General features: G+C 44.2%; 2 protein-coding genes across 3 annotated transcripts in view; one reads left to right on the top strand and one right to left on the bottom strand.

Annotated features, from left to right (window-relative positions):
* The window catches only part of CFAP52 (cilia and flagella associated protein 52), a 40,392-nt gene extending 31,249 nt beyond the window's left edge, over positions 1–9,143 (bottom strand). For both annotated transcript variants that reach the window (XM_066364860.1, XM_066364861.1), the window contains exons 1-5: positions 9,031–9,143; positions 6,803–7,002; positions 5,892–6,028; positions 4,235–4,363; positions 1,031–1,130 (exon numbers count right to left, since the gene is read on the bottom strand). In XM_066364860.1, coding sequence (XP_066220957.1) covers positions 1,031–1,130; positions 4,235–4,363; positions 5,892–6,028; positions 6,803–7,002; positions 9,031–9,109 — 645 coding nt within the window. In that variant the 5' untranslated portion in view covers positions 9,110–9,143. The remainder of the gene's footprint in view (positions 1–1,030; positions 1,131–4,234; positions 4,364–5,891; positions 6,029–6,802; positions 7,003–9,030) is intronic.
* Positions 9,144–9,836: 693 nt separating this feature from the next.
* STX8 (syntaxin 8) overlaps positions 9,837–26,503 on the top strand; it is a 225,675-nt gene continuing 209,008 nt past the window's right edge. The window contains exons 1-3 of the mRNA XM_066364862.1: positions 9,837–9,968; positions 14,890–14,989; positions 19,070–19,164. Of these exons, the coding sequence (XP_066220959.1) occupies positions 9,952–9,968; positions 14,890–14,989; positions 19,070–19,164 (212 nt within the window). The 5' untranslated portion in view covers positions 9,837–9,951. The remainder of the gene's footprint in view (positions 9,969–14,889; positions 14,990–19,069; positions 19,165–26,503) is intronic.

The following is a 26,503-nucleotide window of genomic DNA, read 5'->3' as shown; positions in this document are numbered from 1 at the left end:
ACGAGGTCTACCCAGTGCTGTGTCTGCCCGCTGTAGTCTAACTCCTCCCTGACTTCTTTTTGTTTTGTTTTTTACAGAGACAGAGAGAGAGAGTCAGAGAGAGGGATAGACAGGGACAGACAGACAGGAACGGAGAGAGATGAGAAGCATCAATCATTAGTTTTTTGTTGCGACACCTTAGTTGTTCATTGATTGCTCTCTCATATGTGACTTGACCGTGGGGCTACAGCAGACCGAATAACCCCTTGCTCAAGCCAGCGACCTTGGGTCCAAGCTGGCGAGCTTTGCTCAAACCAGATGAGCCCGTGCTCAAGCTGGCGACCTCAGGGTCTCGAACCTGGGTCCTCAGCATCCCAGTCCGATGCTCTATCCACTGCCTGGTCAGGCCTCCCTGACTTCTGAAGGGAGTTCCAGAAATGAGAGTCTCCATCCTCTGTGCCTCCTCAATCATATGTCCAGACCTCACCCCCTCACCCCAAGACCAAGGTATATGCACATGTGCACGCGCGCACACAAACACACCCACACGCACAAACACACATCTTGGTCAGTGCTTAACAGGAACTTGTACTAATAGTAAGGTGACCAATCGTCCTCCTTTAGGGAGGACAGTCCTTCTTTTGTAAGTCCTGTCCTTCCTCGAAAAGTGTCCTCCTATATGTCCTCCTTTTTGATATTGGAAGACTAATCTGTAAATGTCTGTATTCGATCGATGCAGAGTCGATCCATTGCGTGTGATGTGACGTATTTGTATTTGACATGATGATTTGTCAAGGATCAGTATCTAAATAAGTATTTTTTCTTACAATTATTAAAAATTAATAGGCATGTAAGCATAATTGCAATATAAAATAATTACTAATGTTTTCATTATGCATTTATCATATTATAGTGTATTATTGTTGCAATGAATAAAATGTTTCATTTACGATATTGTTTTCTTTTATTTATTTTTGTCCTCCTTTTCATTGTAAAAAAGTTGGTCACCTTACTAATAGTTACTGAAAAGAACACTTAAAGTAATACTTACTGTAATACTCATGACCACTCTTTTCATCTGTCCTGTCTGGCACTCAGTTGGCCAGATTTTTCTATTTGGGAGGTCCAGTTCCCATACCCGAATTGTCCCACTAGAGAAAAGAAATTCACAATCAAATAGGCCCCCATTTAACAATCACGTCATGCCTTCTGTTTTCTGTATTTCTTGAAGCTGAAGAGAACTAGATCTACGTAAGCGTTTGTTATAGCCTAGTGCTCCACCAACGCCCTTCCACTTGATTCTCACACTAGCTGCAGGGGACGTTTGATGCTCCCCCAACTCTCCAAGTAAGAAAAGGCAGAGCCTGCGCGCACCAGAGCCAGGAATCACACCCGGCCCTCGCGCTTTGGAGCACACACACACTCTCTCCACTAGAGCGAGACTAGAAAAACATGCAGATAAACAAGGACGCAAAGGAAGAGCCAGCCAGTGTTCATTAGGTATGTTTCTTTCAAGTATTGATTGTGAAGACATTTTTTTTTTCTTTTTCTTTTTTCTTTTTTTGTATTTTTCTGAGCTGGAAACGGGGAGAGACAGTTAGACAGACTCCCGCATGCGCCTGACCGGGATCCACCCGGCACGCCCACCAGGGCGACGCTCTGCCCACCAGGGGGCGTCGCTCTGCCGCGACCAGAGCCACTCCAGCGCCTGGGGGAGAGGCCAAGGAGCCATCCCCAGCGCCTGGGGAAGAGGCCAAGGAGCCATCCCCAGCGCCCGGTCCATCTTTGCTCCAATGGAGCCTTGGCTGCGGGAGGGGAAGAGAGAGACAGAGAGGAAGGAGGGGGGGAGGGGTGGAGAAGCAGATGGGCGCTTCTCCTATGTGCCCTGGCCGGGAATCGAACCCGGGTCCCCCACATGCCAGGCCAACGCTCTACCGCTGAGCCAACTGGCCAGGGCCGTGAAGACATTTTTTAAAGGGAAGGACTTTATTATGAAAGTCTTGTCTTCAAGGAAGGAGAAGGGAGACTAAGCAACAAAAGTCTAACAAAATCAGCACCTAACACAAGAGTTGACAGATAGGTGATATTTAATCATTGTTTGTTGAGGTTATCTGAATGAATAATTGTGTGTGTGTGTGTGTGTGTATGTGTGTGTGTATATGAACATCACAAAGACTTTAGCTAATATCCGAAGACAGAAAAGATAAAAAATATAGCAATCAAGTTCAATTTTTCTTTTTCTTTAGCCCTAGAGTTATGCACATAGTTAAATGTTCTGTAAGTATTTTGAATGTACTTTCTAGACTAAAAAAAAAAAAGCTTTTCTATTTTTTTTTTCTTTTTCTGAAGCTGGAAACGGGGAGAAACAGCCAGACAGACTCCCACATGCGCCAGACCGGGATCCACCTGGCACGCCCACCAGGGGGCGATGCTCTGCCCACCAGGGGGCAATGCTCCGCCCCGTTGCGACCAGAGCCACTCTAGCGCCTGGGGCAGAGGCCAAGGAGCCATCCCCAGCGCCCGGGCCATCCTTGCTCCAATGGAGCCTCGCTGTGGGAGGGGAAGAGAGAGACAGAGAAGAAGGAGAGGGGGAAGGGTGGAGAAGCAAATGGGCGCCTCTCCTGTGTGCCCTGGCCGGGAATCGAACCCGGGACTTCCGCACGCCAGGCCGACGCTCCACCACTGAACAAACCAGCCAGGGCCAGCTTTTACATTTTTCCATGGCCTTCCTGGTAGCTGTCATCTGGATGCTCAGTTATTGGAATTTGCAGGATATCTCTCGGGGACAATATAATGAAACACTTGAAACCGGGACCATTGTGGAGAAGCACAGTGTACAGGTGCCGCACCAGATATCTCACGTAAGAGGACTTTTTCCTCAGTCATCAGTGTCACATGACATTAAAGAGTAGCGATTTAATGTCATGTCTACAGTAGAGATTGTCCTACAAAATTTTGCTTTGGCTTAAATTCAAACTTTGACTCCTGGAGAAACACTGTCCACAGGTGTCAGAAAAGAGTCGTCGCTGCTTGAACAGGTGCTGAAGAGTGGAGAGACCCCCCCGAAGATGAGGGCTTAGTCAGGCCACTCTGCAGACCTGGAAGGAGCTGCGTGGTCACCAGTGGTGGCCTCTGACGACAGTGTAGGACGTGGTCAGCTGCTGCAGGACCAGGGGACTGTCCTGCTGAGATTTGCTCCTTAGGGGCTGGCTTTCATACCAGCCAGTGAGTTTTATGGCCTCTGAATCAATCCCTCCTCAGAATGACCCATGGAACAAATGCATGCTGCATATACAAGGTGGGGACAGGAAGGAGTGCAGGGTCGAGCAGCACAATGCTTTACTGTGGCTGGATGTGCAACCAACAATGTGTGCCTCTCATAGACGGGGAACCGTGGGTGGGCTGAAAACAATGGTTCCACCCAACACATACTTCAACCCTATAGTCACAGATATATGACCTTTGATCTGATGTATGACATAAAATAGGATGCTTTTGTATAGGTTTAATCTTCACTTCAGCCTCCAAACAGGGCTCTAATTGCTGAATCTGTAAATTAATTTTTTCTGTTAAGCTGAGGCAGACCTTTGTTCAGACCTTTAGTTTGGTCCCCTACTAAAAATGATCTCCTATGACTAATAGTCAAACACTTAAAATTTCCTAGAAGAGTCCACTTTCAAACTGTTATTTCATGAAACCTAAGTCAAGAGCAGGTGGTTAAAAACATCAACCAGCCTGACCTGTGGTGGCGCAGTGGATAAAGCGTCGACCTGGAAATGCTGAGGTCGCCGGTTCAAAACCCTGGGCTTGCCTGGTCAAGGCACATATGGGAGTTGATGCTTCCAGCTCCTCCCTCCTGTCTCTCTCTCCTCTCTCTCTCTCTCTCTCTCTCTCTCTCTCCCCCTCTCTCTCCTCTCTAAAATGAATAAATAAAATAAAATTAAAATAAAAAAACAAAACAAAAAAAACCCATCAACCAGCAAGTGAATTTGTGCACTTGTGCAAGGCACGCTGGGGGCACGGATTGTAGGTGGTGTGTTCTCAGTAACAAACAGACCGGAACTGAAAGTGGATTTAGCAGAGAAGCGAAATATTTTCCGTGGGTAGCACAGATTTTTCAAATGAGTATATTTAAGACTTTAAGAGATGATTTCAGGAGTGAAAACATATTCCCCCACATTGGAATGACCGTGTTTTCTGCATAAGCAAGTAGAATGGTGTATGAGTGCTGGAAACCCAGACGGCAGGCACGTACTTGCCAGAGGTGACAAACATCTCGTCGTGGCACCGGGAGAAGATCACCGTGGTGGCGTTCCCGACACTGAGGCCGGCCGCAGGACTGCCACAGATGGCATCTCTCTTGGCGACGCTCCACACCACCACACTGCCAGAATGAGAGGGGCCCAAGAGTCAGGGGAACACAGGCTTTCAAAATAAGAAACACTGATTTTAGTAGTTCTGGAAAGAAGTAAACAGGTTACTTACAAAGGAACAAAACAATTACACTGACCGCCCCCCACCAAAAAACATCTCCTCAGTCACAATGGATATGAGAAGACACATGAGTGACACTTAAAACATTATAAAGGCAAATGATTACGAAGCTAGAAACCAGTGAGTGTACCAATCAGGTCTGATGCTCAAAGAGAGATTTTCAGGCATTCGAGGCATAAAAGTTCACCACCCCTTTATAGCACGTAAAAAATTTCCTTGAGGAAGTATTCCAGCAAAAAATAAATAGATAAATAAAGAGGGCAACACAAGGCAGTATTGTCAAACCTGAACGTGTATCAGAATCACTTGCAGAGCTTGTTGAAACAGAGACTGCTAGGACCCTCCCTAGAGCGTCTGATTCAAGCAGATCTGGGGAGGTGGGGCCCGGGGTGAGGGGTATGGGTGAGGTTGGTGTGGGCATCACACTGTGAGCAACTGCCTCGGTTCCGTTTCCTCCTTTCCGTGTATAATCACGCGTCGTTCGGAATTGAATAGTGTTTGGATAATGATACTAAAAATGCTAGGGAGAGGGTGTCATGTTAAACATCTGAATCAAAGTATTAAAAAAATAGAATACAAAAGTTACAAACCTTGGCAGAGTACACACGTGCCTAATTATATTTCCCAAATTTTCTACATGTAGAAAGTTGATCACAAGTAATCTAAAATCAAGGTATAACCAAGAGCTCCAAGAATGAGAATATAGCAGATAGTGTAAGAGTCATAATTTTTTTTAAAGAAATTGATAGATACAATCTAAAGTGGAAAAATTAAGAGCCATATTACTTAAAAAGTTTAAAAAGTTATACTGGTAACTAGATAAGCCGGAAACAAACGAACAAACAAACCAAACCTCTTAAAACCAAGTATCTTATACCTAAGAGAAATAAAAATATGCATACATATAAAATCTTATACTTGAATATTCATAGCAGCCTTATTAATAACAGTCTAACAGTGGAAAGGACCCCAAAATCCATCAACTCATGAACGGAGAAAGAAGTGGTATAGCCATACAGTGGAATACTATATGACAATAAAAAGGAATGAAGTACTAATATAATAATATAATGATGTCTTTTTTTTTTTTTTTTTTTTTTTTTACAGCAATGGTTCTTGAATTTAGATGCACATTAGTGTGGGAAGCTCTGATTACTCTGAAAGCCCAGGCCAATCAAATCAGACTCTCTGAAGGGGGACCGGACGTTAATAATTCTCTAAAGCTCCTCAGCAGAATTCGATGTACAGACAGGGTTGAGAACCACTGTCCTGTGGAATTTTCCTCATAGACTTTCACACAACACACACTCAAATACACACGGGCCAACAGGGAATGTTAGAGGGGAGAGGGTGCTTGACATGCCTACAAATAGGCCTGCTGGGAGAGAAGTAAATTTCGTATTAGTTTAGTCCATTACCTTCCATCATCTGGGCCTCCCAGCGAGACCAAGTACAAGTCATTTGGGGAGAAGGCCAGATCTTCGATTTTGCCCTTGTGGAGTGACAGCCGAGCCATGAGCTCCTTCTTCTTATAATCCCACAGAATGATATCTGCCTGGGAGAAGGGATATACAGTCAGATCACAGACAGGATCAGAGGACCCGAGGAGATGACTACCCTTCCTTCTCAGGGAAAAATAATCAATGATGTCACTTTTCTAGGAAGTATCTCATAGCCCTGGCCAGTTGGCTCAGAGGTAGAGCTTTGGCCTGGTGTGTGGAAGTCCCAGGTTCAATTCCAATCAGGGCACACAGGATAAGTGACCATCTGCTTCTCTCCCCCTACTCCTTTTCTCTCTCTCTCTCTCTCTCTCTCTCTCTCTCTCTCTTCCCCTCCTGCAGCCATGGCTCGAAGGGTTGGAGCAAGCTGGCCCTGGAGGATGTCCTCAGGTGCTGAAATAGCTTGGTTGCCAAGCAGTGGACCAGTGGCCCCAGATGGGCAGAGTATTGCCCTGCAGGAGGCTTGCCCAGTGTATCCCGGTTGGGGCGCATGAGGGAGTCTGTCTCTCTGCCTTCCCGCCTCCCTGCCTCCCCACCTTTCACTTAAAAAAAAATTACATCATGTCCTACAAACATGACAGTGACAAAGTAGAAGCGGTTTTCAACAGTAACTTTTGTTCCTGAGCATTATCTGTCACCATTATCTGGTATAAAAACAGCAGATTCCTTCACTTTCAGCCTGAGAAGAGGAAAATGAGTTCAAAGACAAGTCAAGAGGAAGAAGAGGAAGGATAAAAATGTGCATCCGCACAGGGCTGCCCTGAAGTGGGCAGTCTTGCCAGCAGGCACTGCTAAATCAATTCACAGTGAGTTACTTTCGGTGTATTCACCTTGAAGCCCATGAATGTGACTTGTCCCGAGGCAATGTAAACTCCACTCTTAGAGATGGCCACGCAGGAGACATTGTTGCCATGACCATGTAGGAAATTCTGTTTGTTAGTATTTATTGACTGAATGAGGACTGTGCAACCCAACGGGTAAATCAGATGTTCCTGGTCAGGATGGCATTGCAGACCAGTGGGCACATGTCCTAAAAGAGAGAGAGAAGAGATAATAAGCTTCAGCCTGGTAGTTCAGTTGGTTAGAGCATTGCCCCAATAGGTCAAGGCGGTGGGTTCAATCCTCCAGTCAGGGCACAGACGTACAAGAATCAACCAATGAGTGTTTAAAAACAGGGCAGAAGGCTCCATTGGAGCAAAGATGGCCCGGGCGCTGGGGATGGCTCCTTGGCCTCTGCCCCAGGTGCTAGAGTGGCTCTGGTTGAGGCAGAGTGACGCCCCGGAGGGGCAGAGCATCGCCTCCTGGTGGGCAGAGCTTCGCCCCTGGTGGCTTGCTGGGTGGATCCCGGTCGGGCGCATGCGGGAGTCTGTCTGACTGTCTCTCCCTGTTTCCAGCTTCAGAAAAATGCAAAAAAAATAAAAAATAAAAAAAAAATAAAAACAGGGCAGGACAAAAGGAGTTTGAGTTTTATAGCCGTATGTGAAAAGCAGAGCTTATTCTTGTATTATTATTTATTAATCATTGTTTTATTTCCCATGCAAACAACTTGAAACCTATTTTGCTCCACCCTGTAAGTGATACAACAAATTAATGTTTTCTTCTCTCTCCAAAATTAATCAATAAATTTAATAATAATAATAAAGTGTAGAAGTGGCTAGTAATTTTAAAATTTTTATTATGAAGGAGAACACTTTTGAAATAAGCATTAGTTAGTATGCCTGACCAGGCGGTGGTGCAGTGGGTAGAGCATTGGCCTGGGATGCTGAGGACCAGGGTTTGAAGCCCTGAGGTCACTGGCTTGAACTTGGACTCATCTGGCTTGAGAAAGAAAGAAATTGTAATAGATACTGCAAAAGTATCTTCCACAAAGGTTACACAATTTATATGCCTGGAAACTGATAATTTCTTATTGCCACCTTACTGTTATTCATATTTTTAGCTTTTGCCAATATGAGAAGTAAAAAAAAAAAAGTCATTGTTTTAGTCTCTTTTTTTAAAAAAAATGATGACTGACTTTTTTTTAGTTTCACTGTATTTTTTTAATTTTTAAAACTCTTTCTAAGTATGACTATGAATTTGTCCTTGTATTCTCAGCAAATAGCATACTACTTGGCCTATGATAGTTCCAAGTAATGCATATGTCACTAGGAGACTGTCTCAGATGTGCCCGCTTTCTTTCAGGGATGGTGAAATTAAAATGAAGATGAGTCAAGAGCCATGCTCTAGAATGCTCTTAAAATCTTGATCATTGATTGTTCTATATGTATGATTTTACCATTTTAAAGCTCTCGGGCCTCACAATACACTTTTTATTTTTATTTATTTATTTTTTCACAATACACTTTTTAAAAGTTTGCCTTTCTAAAATGTAATTCGTTACTTGTTTCCATCATTTAGAAAAAGATAAAATATCATTTCCTCCCGTTAATGTTCGAAATAATAAGTAGTACCAAATAAGGATTTGAGCAGAACCACCGGGACCCTCTGACCAAAGCATCTCTCCTCTACAGCTCCCCCTGGCGTCCTTTCTGAATTCGACCGTGGTACGAAGTCCTCACCAGAAAAATCCTTTCGGGTTAGAGCACAAGATCGTCTCCTAAAGCGGTTGTTTAAACACACGTTGCCTTCGCAGCTCTTTCTTATATATACGTGAGCTGGAGTGTTGGAAGTTAGCTGGCCCTAGGGGCCATCATGGGCTCGGTAATCCAGTGGCCACCGAGGGAAGGGCAGCTTTGCGAGCTCGCTGGGGAGGCTTAGAGCCAGGGGGTGCTGACCTGGTGGAAGAAGGTTACAACCTTACTCCATCCTTACTGCCCGGCGAGGAGGCATTTGGTCCTTTTGGGTGCTGGCAAGAACCATCCCGCTCACGGAGACTTGAAGCGAGGAAGTGATTTTCTAAGGCTTTTGTGTAGTAGAAGCTGGTGCTTGGCCCTGGCCAAGGCTCGTGCCAGAGTCCCACACTAACTTCCAGGGATCATACGGTGTCTCACTGTTCCTTTTGGCACTGCACACCCTGGGGTTCCCAAACCACACCGCCCAGACATGCTCACGACCTCACCATTGAAGCCGATCACAGCCTCCAGCTCCAGCTCGGCCACCTCGGCCACCTCGGCCTTTAGCGATGTTTGGTCCTCCATCACCTTACACCTCTCACTTTCCTCTCAGTCTCCAGACAGGCAGCGTCTTCTAGTCGTTATGGTAACGGACGTGTGCGCACGCGCATCAGATCCTTGCCGGCGCTCAACCCAGCTCGCGTTTAAAATTTGTTTGCGTGCTTTTCTGCAACTAGAGAGGGCCTCTTTTCCCCATTTCTCTGGAAATTTAGGAGGCACCAAATGCACAGAACGCATTGCTTCTTCCCCCATGTAAAGAGTCTGTGATCTTTTTGGTAATTATATAATCAAGCACCTAATGGCATTTAAAAATTAGTCAAACACAGAGGATTGCTTCTGATGGGAAGACTGCTATAAAGTAATATAATTAATATAAAGCATATAATTAATACTTATTCAGGCCCCTTGTTTGAAGCTAGGTATAGAAAAAAAATTAAAGCTATGCTGAGGTATAATTTACATATCATTAAATTCACTTAAAGTGAGTTTTAATAAATTTATGCAGTTGTGCAATTATCACCACAATCGTTTTGTTCGAAGCAGGATAAATTTTTGTGTCAACTGCTGGAGGTTTTGAGGCGCTCCCACTTCCACAGAAACTGCTTAAATTTCGTTCAACAATTTCATTTTAAGTGCACCTTAAAGAGAGCTGTTCGCATCTCTTGGCGGATGCACATTGCTCCAACCTACTGTCCCCGGCAGCGTTTTCCTGCATCATACAGTTTTGAGGACTTAGTGGATATTCACTTTGCGAACTCCGGGTTCCAGTCGCGTTCGGGTCAAACCGCGGAGATGTGAGCCGCGCGGGCCGCCGTAGTCAGCTGCCGCAAGCAGGAAGTGTCCGAGGTGCCGGCGGAGACAGCACCATGGCTCCGGACCCCTGGTGAGTCTCAGGTGAAGGTGGCCTCGGATGGGACGTCTCTGGGGTGGGCCGCGTGTCCGCGGAGCAGGCGATCGCTGAGCATTGCGGCTGAAGACCTTTGGGGACGACGAAGAGGAGGGGGACAGCAGGGACCCTTCCCCTGCCGGCGGGGACTCTGCCGCATCCATCCATCCTCGGTGTTTGCCGGGGAGGCGCGGGCAGAAGACCCGGTGAGCCCCTCGGAGCTGGGGGCTCCTGCTGAAATCGGAGCCCTCCTCCAGCCCTTCTCGGCTGCCTCTCGCCGCCGGGACTCCCCGCCTCTGCTGATCGTGGAGCTGGCCGATGCCAGCTTCCCGGGCCTCCTGCGAAAGTGGAGGAGACGTAACCTTTTTGTGGGATGCCGGCCCCTCTGGGGAACCCTCTTGTTTCACAGGTGGAGACACCGCGGTTCAGAATCCGTGGTCACCAGCCAGTGAGGGACCACTTCGCCCTAGGACGTGCGTCTTGTGGTTCCTTCAGAAAACTTGTAGGAATTTATGTAGGAGGGAAATAAGGCATTTTGTTTACAAGGGATTTTAACTTTATCTGAGTCAGTATCATGAAGACTTTTCTCCAGGAACAACCGTTGCGGTAAAACGAGAGCTGTTTAATTGTTTAATTTATTCAACAGTTAGATCCCCCAAGGACTGAATGATGGAAAAAAGATACAAGTTCTCCTCCCCCAGGGAGCATATTGCTATAGCACATCGGACTTGAGCTTTTTGTTTAACAATTTAAACATATTATAGTTCTGTAAAGTTCTTGTCGGAGTATATGTCCTATGCTGGCATTTTTAATACAGTTTATAATTGCTTAAATCAGGACGTTAGGAGAATGGATTGCAAGAGCAAAGTTAGCGCTACCTGAGATCTAGGTTACCTGAGCCAGTGATTTAATTGATTTAACATTAATTTTTCCGCCTATTTTTTTATTTTTTATTTTATTTTATTATTATTATATATATATATTTTTGTATTTTTCTGAAGCTGGAAACGGGGAGAGACAGTCAGACAGACTCCCGCATGCGCCCGACTGGGATCCACCCGGCACGTCCACCAGGGGCGACGCTCTGCCCACCAGGGGGCGATGCTCTGCCCCTCCGGGGTGTCGCTCTGCCGCGACCAGAGCCATTCTAGCGCCTGGGGCAGAGGCCAAGGAGCCATCCCCAGCGCCCGGGCCATCTTTGCTCCAATGGAGCCTTGGCTGCAGGAGGGGAAGAGAGAGACAAAGAGGAAGGAGGGCGGGGGGTGGAGAAGCAAATGGGCGCTTCTCCTATGTGCCCTGGCCGGGAATCTAACCTGGGTCCCCCGCACACCAGGCCGACGCTCTACCGCTGAGCCAACCGGCCAGGGCCATCCGCCTATTTTTTTAAACAATTGAATACACTCTGATAGAAATTTTAGAAAATGCCTGACCAGGCGGTGACGCAGTGGACAGAGCGTCTGACTGGGATGTGGAAGACCCAGGTTTGAGACCCCGAGGTCGCCAGCTTGAGCGCGGGCTCATCTGGTTTGAGCAAAAGCCCACCAGCTTGAGCCCAAGGTCGCTGGCTCAGCAGGGGGTCACTCGGTCTGCTGTAGCGCCCCCCCTCCCCCCTCTCCCATCAAGGCACATATGAGAAATCAACCAATGAACAAATAAGGAGCTGCAATGAAGAATTGATGTTTCTCATCTCTCTCTCTTCCTGTCTGTCTGTCCCTATCTGTCCCTCTCTCTGATTCTCTCTGTCTTTGCCCCCCAAAAAAATTTTTTTAGAAAATACTGAATATTTGCAGAAGAAAAAAAATTAACATCTTTAACTCTATCATTTGGACTAGTAGCCATTATTGATTTTTAATTGAATTTAGTATTATAATCCATATAAGTTTATATGTACATGTTTATAAGAAGGCAACATTTCTCTATAGTATTAAATATTTACTGAAAACACTTATTTTTTTTGACAGAGACAGAGTCAGAGATAGGGACAGCTAGGGACAGACAGGAGAAGCATCAATTCTTTTCCTCTCCTAAGTTGTTCAATGATGGCTTTCTCATATGTGCCTTTACTGGGGTGCAACAGCAGACCAAGTGACCCCTTGCTCAAGCCAGCGACCTTGGGCTCAAGCCAACGACCTTGGGCTTCAAGCTAGCAACCTTTGGGCTCAAGCCAGCGACCATGGGGTCATGTCTAGGATCCCATGCTCAAGCCAGCAACCCGGCGCTCAAGCCGGATGAGCCCGCGCTGAAGCGGGCGACCTCCGGGTTTCGAACCCAGCGTCCTAGTCCAACGTTCTATCCACTGTGCCACCACCTGGTCAGGCTGAAAACACATTTCTATGGTGCATAATAATTCCATGAATCATATTTATTTATTCCCCTCTGTGTACCTTTTTGTAATATTAGGTTATTTTTATTTTGCTTTTTGTTTTTGAGAGAGAGAACAGGAAAGGAGAGGAGGGGGAGAAGAGAGATGAGAAGTAGCAATTGTACTTGCTTCACTTTAGTTGTTCATTGATTGCTTCTACATGCCTTCACTGGGGGACTCAAGCCCAGCCAGTGACACCTTGCACAAGCCAGTGACCTTGGGCTCAAGCCAGCAACCTTGGGATCATGTTGATGACCCCAGTTCCTCGTGCAAGCTGGCACGCCATTGCTCGAGCCAAGGAGTCGATGATCTAACCAGTGACCTTGGGGTTTCAAACTGGGCCCCCAGAGCCCTGCACCACCGCCGGTCAAGCTGTTTTATGTTTTGAATGATTAGGACGACTACCCCTTTGTTCCATCTCTTATTTTCTTGGCTCACTCCTGAGAAGTGAAACGATTGAATCCAAGGTGCTGAACATTTTTAAGGCCCTTGATAACATATTGCTAAATTGCTCTCCACCTCCTGGAAGCTAACTCCCTCGCTTTACACATAAGGTCACACATAAAGCTCAGAGATAAGGGAGAGGCCCCAGATTCTCCACTTAGATCCATGGAAGCTACCACTGGACCCGAAGCCGCTTCCACACTTATTGTTGAAAAAATACAGTTTTTCCTGTTCCTGTCAAGTAGCTCGACTCAGTGGCTTTCTCATTGGACAATCGAAAGAAACAGTGGGGGAACTTGGCTGGGCTAAGTGTCAGTTACTGTGCAGAATGGGTTGCCCATCTGGAGGGTAGAAGAGATAATGGAATGGGACTTTGAACAGCCTGTAAAAACAGACTTGACTCTGCTCTGCCTACGTGCTGTTGGAAATCCCGGGTCGACCATGCTTCAGTCCTGAGTGGTGCTCCGATGCTTAGAAACGGAATACAGCAGTTACTGTTTCATGGCTTGTCACAGCAGGTGGCAAGCTCACTGCTGACTAGAAGTAGGCACTGATTCTTGTCTCTCAACGGGCTCTTGCTAAAGTTAATTAGCTTTACCGCTAGGGTAACTTATTTGTTGATGATACACCATTTCTGAAAAATGACAGTTAACCCTTAATAGTTTTAGATTCTTGTTAAGCTTACTTTTATGATACCTTTTATAATACAGGGAAAAAAAGAATTAGTGAACACTGGATATTTATTTTTTGGTCAGTTTACTTTTAAAAAATTTTATTATGGAAATTAAAAAATATATACAAAGTGGAATACAGGGGTTCCTCGGGTTATGACAACCTTGACATACGACGTTTCAAGTTTAAGATGCTCACTCCTATAAAAAACTTAAAAAAGCCTGACCTGTGGTGGCGCAGTGGATAAAAGCGTTGACCTGGAATGCTGAGGTCGCCGGTTCAAAACCCTGGGCTTGCTCGGTCAAGGCACATATGGGAGTTGAAGCTTCCTGCTCCTCCCCCCTTCTCTCTCTCTCTCTCTCCTCTAAAATGAATAAATAATTAAAAAGAAAAAAAAAAAAAGATATCCTTTAAAAAAAAAAAAAAAAAATTGAGATGTGAGTGTTTCGGCGTAAGCCGTTAGCGTCGTACTTACGGACTAGATGGGTGAGCTAGTGTGGCTGAGTGTGGTGGGAGAATACACAGTACCGTGTACAAGACAGTGTCTTTATGCCTCTTTCCTTTTTCTGTGGCCATTTGTGTGTCTTCTTGGGAGAAGTGTCTGTTCAAGTACTCTGGCCATTTTTAAATTGGATTGTTTGTTTTTTGTTGAGTTGTATGAGCTCTTTATATATTTTAGATATTAGCCCCTTATCTGAGGTAATGTTGGCAAATATCTTCTTCTATTTGGTTGGTTGTTTTTCATTTTGTTGAGGGATTGTGTAGAAGCTTTTTAGTTTGACATAGTTCCATTCATGTATTTTTGCTTTTATCTCCCTTGCCTTTGGGGTCAAATTTATAAAATACTCTCTGAGGCTAAGGTCCACAAGTTTAGTACCTATGTTTTCTTCTATGTATTTTGTTGTTTCAGGTCTTGAATCCATTTTGAGTTAATTTTTGTGTTTGATGTCAAATAGCAGTGTAGTTTTCTTATTCTTTTGCATGTGGCTTTCCAATTTTCCCAGCACCATTTATTGCAGAGGCTTTCTTTGCTCCACTGTATGTTTTTGGCTCCTTTGTTGAATAGAAGTTGCCCACTATATGTGGGTTTATTTCTCCGGGCTCAATTCTGTTCCATTGGTCTGTGGGTCTGTTTTTCTGCCAGTACCATGCTGTTTTGATTATTGTAACTTTGTAGTATAACTTGAGGTCAGGGAGTGGGATGCTTCCACTGAGCTGTTCTTTTTTGTAGGTGACAGAATGGAGGAGAAAGAGAGGAAATGTAACAAAGTTTGGACCAGGACCCAGTTTTCCTTAGGAGCCTCCCTCCTATTTTGTATCACCTGTTCTTTTTTTCATATACATGAAAATATGTATATTCGTATATAATATATAAATATATAATGCAGAAGTTTCTTTTAAAGCAGCCTTAACATCTTTCACCCTTCATGACTAATGCAGGTTCTCCACCTACGATTCTACTTGCCAGATTGCACAGGAGATTGCTGAGAAGATTCAACAACGAAACCGGCATGAAAGAACTGGTGAAAATATATCCAAGGTAAGAGCGGGGGAGGATTAGTGCTTGAAATGATTTGTTTTGGCTTTGAGGTCTGAAAACCCTCCTGTTTCTGAGCGTGTGTGTGTGTGTGTGTGTGTGTGTGTGTGTGTGTGTGTACGTGTACGCACGCACGCACGCGCGCATGAACAATGGCCTATCACTTACATTTATTGAATTGATATTACAACCAAACACTTCATTGTTACTTAATCCCTGAGACAAATGAAACATGACATCTCTTTAATTTCTTCGGTTTTACCTTAAAAGTTTTTAACACTTTTACTCTAGTTCTAGGATTAGGACACTTTCCACCCAGATAGTACATCTTTTAGGTTTTGCAGGTCCAGAGGCAATGTCCTCATGTTTTTGAGTATCCATTCTCACCAGAGGAATAATAGTCTTTTTTTAATACATTAACATCTAAAAATCTAAAAATTGATTCTTTTTTTTCTTTGTCTTATGCTGTCTTTTGTTTCTATTTATATTCATTTTTAGAGTTTACTCCCCCCCACACACACATTGTTGATTTAATTTTAAATATGTAAAACATTTATACTATTAAAAATTCAAAATTATATATAAAAGTACACTCCTTTTTCACCTACTTCTTACAGATCACTATTTTTATTAATTTTTGGTTTATTGTTCCCGTGTTACTTTTTGCAGAAATACCCATCTGTGTGTGTATTTTTTCTCTTTCTTTAGAACAAAATGCTCTTTTGTATCTTGCTCTTTTCTATTTAATAATACAGGAGGCCCTCGGGTTATGACACAGTTTCATCCCTACGACAGTGACGTAACCCGAATTTTGGTGTAAGTTGAAAAACAGCCTAGCCTAACACAAATGGAACACTTGTGCTTTTAACAGTCCAACATGGTGTAGGTGAGGGTACCGCGGGCCGAACTCCCTCCCTCATGAGCGGTGTTACTGTGTATTCTTCCGCCACACAACCTAGTTCTCCCACGTAGTCCATAAGTACGACGCTAATGGCGTAAGCCAAAACACTCTCATCTCAATTTCTTAACGTTTTTATATGAGGGAGTGTCGTAAACTCAAAAACATCGTATGTTGAGACTGCCGTAACCCGAGGACCCCCTGTATATCGTAGAAACCCCTCCGTGTTAATTCGTTAGGGTTATACAGTCTTCTCTATACGTCTACACACTAGAAGTGTGTAGTGATGGGCCTTTAGCATATTTCCAGTCTCTTGCTGTTATGAATAACGCTGTAATAAATAGCTTTGTGCTTTTTTCCTTTGTATTTGGACCAGTGTCTTTTAAGGGCGAGTTCTCAGAACCAAGGCATACGTGAGTTTCTTTTACTTGCTGCCGAATTCCCTCCACAGGGGTTGTCACTGTCGGCCCCCTCCCAGCCCCGGCGAGAGTGTTTCTCTCTTCACAGGCCGGCCAACAGGGACTTGTCTGTCTTCTGAATTTCTGCCAATCTGATAAGTGAGATATGGTATTTCAATATCGTTTTAATTTAAATTTTTTCTATTATGAATCAAGTGAGGTATGTTTTTTTATTTTAAAATTTTTATTTATTGATTTTAGTGAGATAGGGAGGGAAGGATGGAGGAATGGAAAGAGAGAGAGAGAGAGACAGGAACATTAATCAGTTCTTGTGTGTGCCCTGACCGAGGTCAAACCGCAACCCCTGCACCCTGGGATGATGTGATGCTCTGACCAACCGAGCTGTCCAGCCAGGGCTGACGTCTGTGTTGTCACATGCTTAAGCACTGTTTATACAGAATGTAATTTTCTGTTAATTAACTTCTTGTCCTTTGCCATTTTTTTTTTTTACTTGAGAGAGAGGGAGAGAGAGAGAGAGGAGAGATGAGAAGCATCAACTTTTAGTTGTGTCACTTTAGTTGTTCATTGATTGCTTCTCATATGTGCCTTGAACAGGGACCTCCAGCTGAGCCAGTGACCCCATGCTCAAGCCAGCAACGTTGGTCTCAAGCCAGTGACCTTGGGCTTCAAGCCAGGGATCTTTGGGCTCAAGCCAGTGACCATGGGATTGTGTTTATGATACCACACTCAAGCTGGTGACCCTGCATTCATGCTTGTGAGCATGCACTCAAGCTGGCAACCTCCGGGTTTGAACCTGGGTCCTCATCGTCTCAGGCTGATATTCTATCCACTGCACTACCACCTAGTTAGGCAGTGACATTTTGTTTTATGACTTGATTATTTTTTTCTTTTAATAAATTATGATGGGCCCTGGCCATTTGGCTCAGTGGTAGAGCATCAGCCCAGCATGTGAATGTCCCAGGTTCAATTCCCGGCCAGGGCACACAGGGTGCCCATCTGCTTCTCCACTCCTCCTTCTCTCACTTCTCTCTCTCTCTCTCTTTCCTTCATGCAGCTATGGCTAGATTGGAGCAAGTTGGCCCCAGGTGCTGAGGTTGAGGCACAGCGGGAGTCTGTCTCTCTGCCTCCCCTCCTCTCACTGAATAAAAACAAACAAATAAATAAATAGTGATGGATATCTTTCCATGTTAACAATTTAGATTTTCATCATACCTTTTTAATGGCTACATACTCTTTCATCTCTTGAGTGCTTTTGGTGTTTAATTTTGTAGACCCTTCTCAGGCGTGCGCGCGCGTGCACGTGTGTGTGTGTGTGTGTGTGTGTGTGTGTGTGGCTTTTTTGTTTGTTTGCACTTTACCTCTTGGGTGAAGAGGAATCCCCTGTCCTTGACATTTCCCTGTAAACATGGTGGGAGCTTTTTCTGTGGTTCCCAGAGGTATTAGAATAGTTAAGGTTAGACTTTTCTTGGCTATTGATGCCTTTGAGGGTTGCTTCCTGTGTGTAGCCTTTGGCCAGTGTCTGGGGTCCCACTGTTTTTTTTTTTTTGTTTTTTTTTTCATTTTTCTGAAGCTGGAAACAGGGAGAGACAGTCAGACAGACTCCCGCATGCACCCGACCGGGATCCACCCCGCACGCCCACCATGGGGTGACGCTCTGCCCACCAGGGGGCGATGCTCTGCCCATCCTGGGCGTCGCCATGTTGCGACCAGAGCCACTCTAGCGCCTGGGGCAGAGGCCACAGAGCCATCCCCAGCGCCCGGGCCATCTTTGCTCCAATGGAGCCTTGGCTGCGGGAGGGGAAGAGAGAGACAGAGAGGAAAGCGCGGCGGAGGGGTGGAGAAGCAAATGGGTGCTTCTCCTGTGTGCCCTGGCCGGGAATCGAACCCGGGTCCTCCGCACGCTAGGCCGACGCTCTACCGCTGAGCCAACCGGCCAGGGCCTGGGGTCCCACTGTTAATCTGAGGAGGGAACCCCTGCTTCCACTGGAAAACTTGCTACTTCTAACACGATAGCAAAAGAAACCTGTGATAGTCTGACTTTATACATATCTCTGATTTCATCTCTGGCTGACTGTGTTTCAGTTACATGGGTAGTTTTATTTTTCATATTTCTAAATGCCTGAGATGCCGTGCCCCCACCCGTCCTCCATTCTTTAAAGTGGCACTTAGAGTCACAAACCAGTTTCCTCTGGGTTTGTAGCATGCTTGGAAACCAGTTGCCCAGTCCTGGAGAAGGAGTGATGTGCGGCTCACATTCCTCTCGCAGAGCAAGAGCACACCGCTGTGAAACTGTCACAGGAGTTACAGTATACCTGTGTGTTCAGAGAAGACTGGGCACTGGCGGGTGGCTGGGCAACTTGACGCCTTGTCACCTGAGGCCGGGTTGAGTGTATCCGTGGCGTTCGCACTGGGGAGAATGAAGCCCCGGGGACACGATTTCCTGCACGGCTCCGTGGGAGACAGGGTCAGGGGGCCTGTTCTCGGGACAGAGTTCGGTAGGTTCAGAGGGCACAGTGACAGGTGACAGTTTCCAGTCAGTGTCAGTGTTCAGATGTAGACTGGCTCAGCACCTGGTCAGCTTGTAGAGTGTGCCCCTTAAGATTCCCTCGGCCCCGAGGTTGTCACTGGGAGGCTGGCTAAGTGTCTCTCGCAGGCCTCCCTGCTGGAGCCGTAGCACCTAAAGCAACGTTTATATAATATAATACTGCCGTAGACTGTCGCCTTCTGGACTCGCATACTTAGGATGTGCTTTTGTTTTCTTTGCAGCTGACTGTGACAATCAGAGTTTTGTTGCAGAATCTGAAGGAAAAGATCGCCCTTTTGAAGGACTTATTGCTAAGAGCTGTGTCAACACACCAGATGTATCCATGTAAACATTTCCACCTCTTTTCTAGAGTGGGAGGAAAAACAAGTCTTGTTTTACGAAAGGAAGGAATCTGGACCACCCAGATTTTTCCACAGCTTGAGGAAGACCTGGTTTCCAAAAGATTGCCTATAATCTTGATTTCTATTTTAAGTGTCTATTACATGCGTTACGGTGAAATGTGCTGGCGAAGCAAGGCCCGCTGACGGAGCTAGCGTATTTGGGTGTAACCTTTCCAGCGCAGGAAGCGCGTGCTTTCTGTCAGTGCTGTGTTTGCCCGGCCCGGCACTGCTGCCTGTCTAGACGGCCTTGGAGGTGGTTAGCCACAGCTCCCATAGGAACCCTTCCGTGATCCTTCTCAGCTGTGATTTTGCTTCTGGAGTTACCGGAGTTTTGAATGATCCATTTTCTTTTCTAAGAGGCAAGTAAGTACCAGTAGAAACCATACTACCCCCCCCCCCCCCAGTTTGTGCAGGTTTTTTGATTTTTAATTGGAGGAGTAGAGGTAGACAGGTTTCTACATGCACCTGACCAGGATCACCCGGCAACCGTCTGGGGTCGATGCTTGAATCAACCAAGCTATCCTCAGTGTCCAGGGCCGACTCTTGAACCAATCAAGCCACTGGCTGCGGGAGAGGAAAAGAGAGAGAAGGGGGAGAGGGAGGGGAAGAGAAGCAGATGGTCGCTTCTCATGTGTGCCCTGACCGGGGATGGAACCCACAACCTCCTTGTTTTGGGATGATGCTCTACTGGCCAGGGCCTCAACTAAAAGTTTAATTTCAATAAGCAAGCGGGATCTTATTTTTAACATATTTGGCAAGCCTGATACATTTATTTTGTAACTTTACCCTCCATCTTGTATCATTTATTCCTGCATAATTATTCTGTTACATAAAGAGCTTTTATTTTATCAAAATTAGCAAGTCCTACTCTGTAGACCTCAAGTCATTTCAGATTGGCAAGGTTCCTTTCTCTATTTTTAGTACTGAGTGTTAGGAAGTCTGCACATGAGGCCGAGGTGTATACTTTTCTTTATTAATAATATCTGGTAGCTATTAATTGTAGAGTACTAGGCACGCTATAGTTATAATTGACTCTGTCCTTCTACATGCTTTCAGTCTGACCATCTTTTGAAATCTCTTAGCCTTTGGTTTTGTGTCGATGTCAGAATTGCTGAATGCACTTAGGCATTTAAAAATCCCAAACAGAACTGTTAAATACACTAGGAAAATATTTAAGAACCTTAATGTGGATAATGTAGAATTTCCTAGGAGAAATAAAAAACTCAGTTGGAATATAGCAGATTTCTTTAAAGTCCTATGTATTTTTTTCAAACAATTTGGTCTATTTCTACTGGAACTGAAACCAAATACCAAGCATGAAATTGAGATAATCCACCCCAAGGCGGCGCTCAAAACCTGCATTTTCAGGGCGGCTCTTCTGAATGGAAAGGAGGAGGCAGGTTCTGTGTTAAGAAGGCCTCTTTTTAATTCTCTTTCCCACCCCCAACACCTCCCCTTCCCCTTCTCTTCCTCCTCCCAGATATTTTAAATAATTCTAGAGCAGTTACCCTCCAGACTGAACGCATATCAGATAGCAACTTGTCGGCCCTAATAACCGCCCATTCTTAGTTTCTTTGGTGGTTCCTTCCCTTCTTTCCAAAAGGGAATTGAGGCCAGGCTGAGCTTTGCACCCCAAGTCACTGACAGAGTTGGAAAGAGAATCCAGCCTTCCAGGGGGGGAGTTTTTCCACCGAGAAGAAGAATCTTGAAGATCTTAAGTAACCTGTCTGGACCCCGCAGCTGGGAAACGGAAGAGCTAAGATTCAAATGCAGGGCTATCTGGCCTTGAAGCCAGTTGTGTAAAAGCTGGATTCTACTTCAGTAGAAATAATACAGTCAGCTGTCACTTGGCATGTCTTCAGCTGGAATGCCCTGTTAATTGGCACAGAGCTCTGGTGCCAGGACAGATCCCGTTTGCAGTCCAAACCCTCCCTTCTTAATCATCACAGCGATGGAACAGTGTTCCCTGCGGGTCATTAGGGACACTTTATGATGCTGTAATTCTTAGAAGAATTTTTGTCCATAAATCGCCAATAGAGTGACTTTTTAATCCTTTTTTTTTAGAGGCATAATTAACACTGGGTGACTTTTTAAACGTGACTATTTGAATGCCACATTTCCTTACTGTGTTGGGTAGTTGAGAGTTTATGGTACTTTCCTGAGTGAATTTATGCCCTTCTGAATTCGTGAAACTTTCCAAAGAACACTAGGAGTTGCCAGAAAGATAAATCCTATGAAAATACCTTCCAAACATTTAAATTCATGGAGTTTAGGCAGACGATCTTATTTCTCTTTCCTGCGCAAAAAAACAAAACTAGTTTTCCCTTGGCAAAAATAAATGTGAAATTAAGATGAAGGTTCTGTGCTTTTGAATTGGTTAGTTTGCAATTCATAAACCCAAGTCCTGCAGCCAGAATTTAAAATTGCTGAGGAACGTTAACTTCTATTCACAGTGCTTCTTTGAGGTGGGACTTAGAATTGTCTCACCAATTGTGAGAGGGTGTGAGCAGCGGGAGGCTGCACTTGGAATTTCAGGTAGTACTAAACTCACAGGATTGACTTTTCCTGAAGCTTGGCTTCTCAAAGGCAACATCTTTGCTACTTTAAAGATACTTTAAAAATCTCTTTATAGGCCCTGGCTAGTTGGCTCAGTGGTAGAACATCGGCCCCCCATATGGATGTCATAGGTTTGATTACTGGTCAAGGCACACAGGAGAAATGACCATCTGCTTTTCTACCCCTCCTCCTCTCGCTTCTCTCTCTCTCTCTCTCTTTCTCTATCTCCCCCCCCCCCCATCCTGCAGCCATGGCTTGACTGGAATGAGTTGGCCCCAGGCACTGAGGATGGCTCCAGTGGTCTCCGCCCCAGGGGCTAAGAAGAGCTCAGTTGCTGAGCAACGGAGCAACACCTTAGATGTGCAGAGCGCTGCCCTCTAGTGGGCTTGCCAGGTGGATCCCAGTTGGGGCACATGTGGGAGTCTCTCTGCCTCCCCTCCTCTCACTGAATTAAAAAAAAATGTCTTTAAAAAGGGATTCATGATCAAAAAGTATTTTTGTGTTTGGGGGAAGTTCTGTAGAATAATTTTTTAAAATCTATGAATAATTTTTCTCCATTTTTTATTACTTTTTTGGGGAAAAAAGGTAGGTCGATAGAGAGGTAGATGGATGGACAGATGCAGCAATCACCTTGTAACAAACCTGAAGAAATGTAGGTGTGGAGAGGCTAAAGGAATAGACTCAGGAGATAGTCCCTCGTGGCTCCATTAGGAGTGGAGTGGTTCTCACACCCTCAGCTGTCTGTGACAGTTTTCATTGGTGCCTAGTAATGTGACAGAAGTCAAGACAAGCTTGTATCTGTGTCACCAGAAAAGTTTTGATTTATAATGTTACATGGTTCTTTTTAGATTTTAGCGTTAAAATCTTGTTTTTTACTGTGAGAGCAAACGTTTGATGTTCAAGCCCAGCCCAATGTTGTGGGAAAGCCAAGATTTAGAGCAGAAGGAGCCATTCTGGCCCTGTGCTGCCGTTGCCAGACGAGTGACAGCCACCCTGGGCCTGGTCCCCTGGTCAGCAGAGCAGGAGCATTGGAATCGGGGCCACGAAGGCCTCCCCCGGCATTAGTCTAGCAGTCCCATTCCGACCTTCGGTTCTAATCGACAGAACATAGTGGCCAAGTTTCACTGCTCTCGATGTGGGTGTTCTCTAACGAACTCAGTCCATTGTTAACTCGTTTAAATCTGTGATGACTGTCGGCTAAAGTTTAAAACCTGTCTTTATTGTTTTTATTATTAAAGGTACTTCCTTCCTACACACTTGGTTCTGGTAGTTTTTACCAGTGACTCTGCTCTCTGTTCCTCATCCCCATCCTACTCCAGCTCATTCTTCATGGTCCACAATATTGAGGGCTGGTCCCTTCACCCAGGCTTCTCTAGGCATGCCCAGCAACAACCATATATATATATATAATGAAAATACTATGTATAGGTATATAGCAAATATATGTAAATATATAGCAAATTTATATATATATAAATACATAGGAAAATACAAAAATCTCTTTTTTAAATTTAGAAATTAAATTTAATGGGGTGACATTGATCCATAAGGACACATAAGTTTCAGGTGAACATCTCTATCGTATTTGAACAGTTGATTGCGCTGTGTGCCCACCACCCAAAGTCAGATCATGTTCCGTCACCATGTATTTGTTCCTCTTCACTCCCCTCCCTTCCACTCCCACCCACCCTGTAATACTTCACTGTTGTCCATGTCCATGAGTCTCAGTTTTATATCCCACCTATGTGTGAAATCATATAGCTCTTAGCTTTTTCTGATTTACTATTTCACTCAGTATAATGTTCTCAGGGTCCATCCATGTTGTAAATGTCACCATGTCATCATTTCTTATGGCTGAGTAGGATTCCATTGTATATTCATGCCACATCTTCTCTATCGAGGAACACATTGTTTGTTTCCATGTCTTGGCCACCATGAATAATGCTGTGATGAACATGGGGGTGCATGTGTTTTTATATACCAGCGTTTTCAAGTTTTGGGGGTAGATACCCAGTAGAGGGATTGCTGGGTCATATGGTAGTTCTATCCTTAATTTTTTGAGGAACCACCATGCTGTCTTCCATAATGGCTGTACCAGTTTACATTCCCACCAGCAGTGAATGGGGTTCCTTTTTCTCCACAGCCTCTCCAACACTTATTACCTGTCTTGTTGATAACAGCTAATCTAACAGGTGTGAGGTGGTATCTCATTGGAGTTTTGATTTGCATTTCCCTCATAGCTCGTGAGGATGGGCATCTTTTCATGTATCTGTTCTCTGTTAGTCTGTCTGGGAGAGGTGTCTGTGTAGGTCCTCTCCCTGTTTTTTAATTTGATTGCTTTTTTGTTGCTGAGCTTTGTGAATTCTTTATGTATTGGATATTAACCCCATATCGGCACTGTTGTTTGTGAATATTATCTCCCATTTGATTGGCTGCCTTTTTGTTTTGTGGTCGGTTTCTTTTGCTGTGCAGAAGCTTTTTAGTTTGAGATAGTTGCATTCACTTATTTTTATCTTTACTTTCCTTGCCTTTGGGGTCAAATTCACAAAATGTTCTCTATGGCCAAGTCCATAAGTTTAGTACCTATGTTTTCTTCTATGTAGTTTATTGTTTCAGGTCTTATATTTTGGTCCTTGATCCATTTTGACTTAATTTTTATGCAGGACAAACTGTAGTCAAGTTTTAATTCTTTTTCCAATTTTCCCATTATTGAAGAGGCTTTCTTTTCTACATTGTGTGTTTTTGGCTCCTTTGTCAAGGATTAATACATATATATATATATATATATATATATATATATATATATATATAATGGTTTTATTTCTGGGCTCTTGATTCTGTTCCCTTAGTTGGTATACTGTTTTTCTGACAATACCATGCTGTCTTGATTACTGTGCACTGTAGTGCACTGTAGTATGATTTGAAGTCAGATAGTCTGATACCTTGGACTTTACTCTTTTTTCTCAGGATTGCTTTGGCTATTCAGGGTCTTTTATGGTTCCATACAAACCTGGTCATTTTTTGTAATATTTCTTTTAAAAAATGACATTGGGATTTTAATGGAAATTTCATTAAATTTGTGTATTACTTTGAATAATATGGCCATTTTAATTATGTTGATTCTTCTAATCCATGAATATGAAATATTTTTCTATTTCATTCTGTCTTTTTCAATTTCTTTAAAAAATGCTTTGTAGGCCCTTGTCGGTTGGCTCAGTGGTAGAATGTTGGCCTGGCGTGCAGGAGTCCCGGGTTCGATTCCCGGCCAGGGCACACAGGAGAAGCGCCCATCTGCTTCTCTACCCCTCTCCCTCTCCTTCCTCTCTGTCTCTCTCTTCCCTTCCCGCAGCCAAGGCTCCATTGGAGCAAAGTTTGCCCAGGCGCTGAGGATGGCTCTGCGGCCTCTGCCTGAGGCGCTAGAATGGCTCTGATTGTGGCAGAGCGACGCCCCGGATGGGCAGAGCATCACCCCCTGGTGGGCATGCCGGGTGGATCCCGGTCAGGCACATGTGGGAATCTGTCTGACTGCCTCCCCGTTTCCAACCTCAGAAAAATACCAAAAAAAAAAAAAAATTGCTTTGTAGTTTTCAGTATATAGGTCCTTCACATCCTTTGTTAAGTTTATTCCTAGATATTTTATCGTTTTTGTTGTTGGAATTGTAGAAGAAATTGCTTTTTCAGTTTGTTTTCTGAAGTTTTATTGTTGATGTATAGGAAAGCAGTAGATTTTTGTATTCTGACTTTGTATCCTGTGACTTTACTGTATTGGTTTATTGTTTCTAATAGTTTGCTGGTGGATTTTCTCTATACAGGACCATGTCATCTGCGAAAAGTAATACCTTTACTTCTTCTTTCCCAATATGGATGCCTTTTATTTCTTTCTCTCGCCTGATTGCTCTGGCTAGAACTTCCAGTACTGTGTTGAATAGGAGTGGAGAGAGTGGGCATCTTCACCTTGTTCCTGATTTTAGAAGAAAAGCTTTCAGTTTTTCACCATTTTGCATATTAGCTGATAGTTTGTCACATATGGTCTTTATTATATTGAGGTGCTTTCCTTTTATACCCATTTTATTGAATGTTTTGATCATGAATTGATGTATCTTATTGGATGCCTTTTCTGTATCTATTGATTTTTGTCTTTTGTTTTGTTGATGTGGTGTATTACATCAATTGATTTGCATATGTTGAACTATCCTTGTGTTCCTGGAATGAATCCCACTTGATCATGATGCATTATTTTTTTAAAGTATTGTTGTATTTATTTATTTATTTATTTTTAATTTTATTTATTTATTCATTTTAGAGAGGAGAGCTAGGGAGAGACAGAGAGAGAGAAGTGGGGGAGGAGCAGGAAGCATCAACTCCCATATGTGCCTTGACCAGGCAAGCCTAGGGTTTCGAACCGGTAACCTCAGCATTTCCAGGTCGACGCTTCATCCACTGCGCCACCACAGGTCAGGCAAAAGTATTGTTGTATTTAATATGCTAGTATTTTGTTTAGGATTTTTGCATCTGTATTCTTTAGAGATATTGGTCTGTAGTTTTCTTTTTTTTTTTTTTTGTATTGTCCTTTCTAGGTTTTGGTATCAGTATTAGGTTGGTCTCATAAAATGTGTTAGGGAAAATTGCTGCTTCTTCTATATTTTTGAAGACTTTGAGAAGGATAGGTACTAAATCTTTGAATATTTGATAGAATGCACTAGTGTAGCCGTCTGGTCC

This window comes from Saccopteryx leptura, chromosome 2, assembly GCF_036850995.1.
Source record: "Saccopteryx leptura isolate mSacLep1 chromosome 2, mSacLep1_pri_phased_curated, whole genome shotgun sequence".
Lineage (NCBI taxonomy): Eukaryota > Metazoa > Chordata > Mammalia > Chiroptera > Emballonuridae > Saccopteryx > Saccopteryx leptura.
Note: the sequence above shows the minus strand (reverse complement) of the source record. Positions and strands in the feature narration are given on the sequence as shown.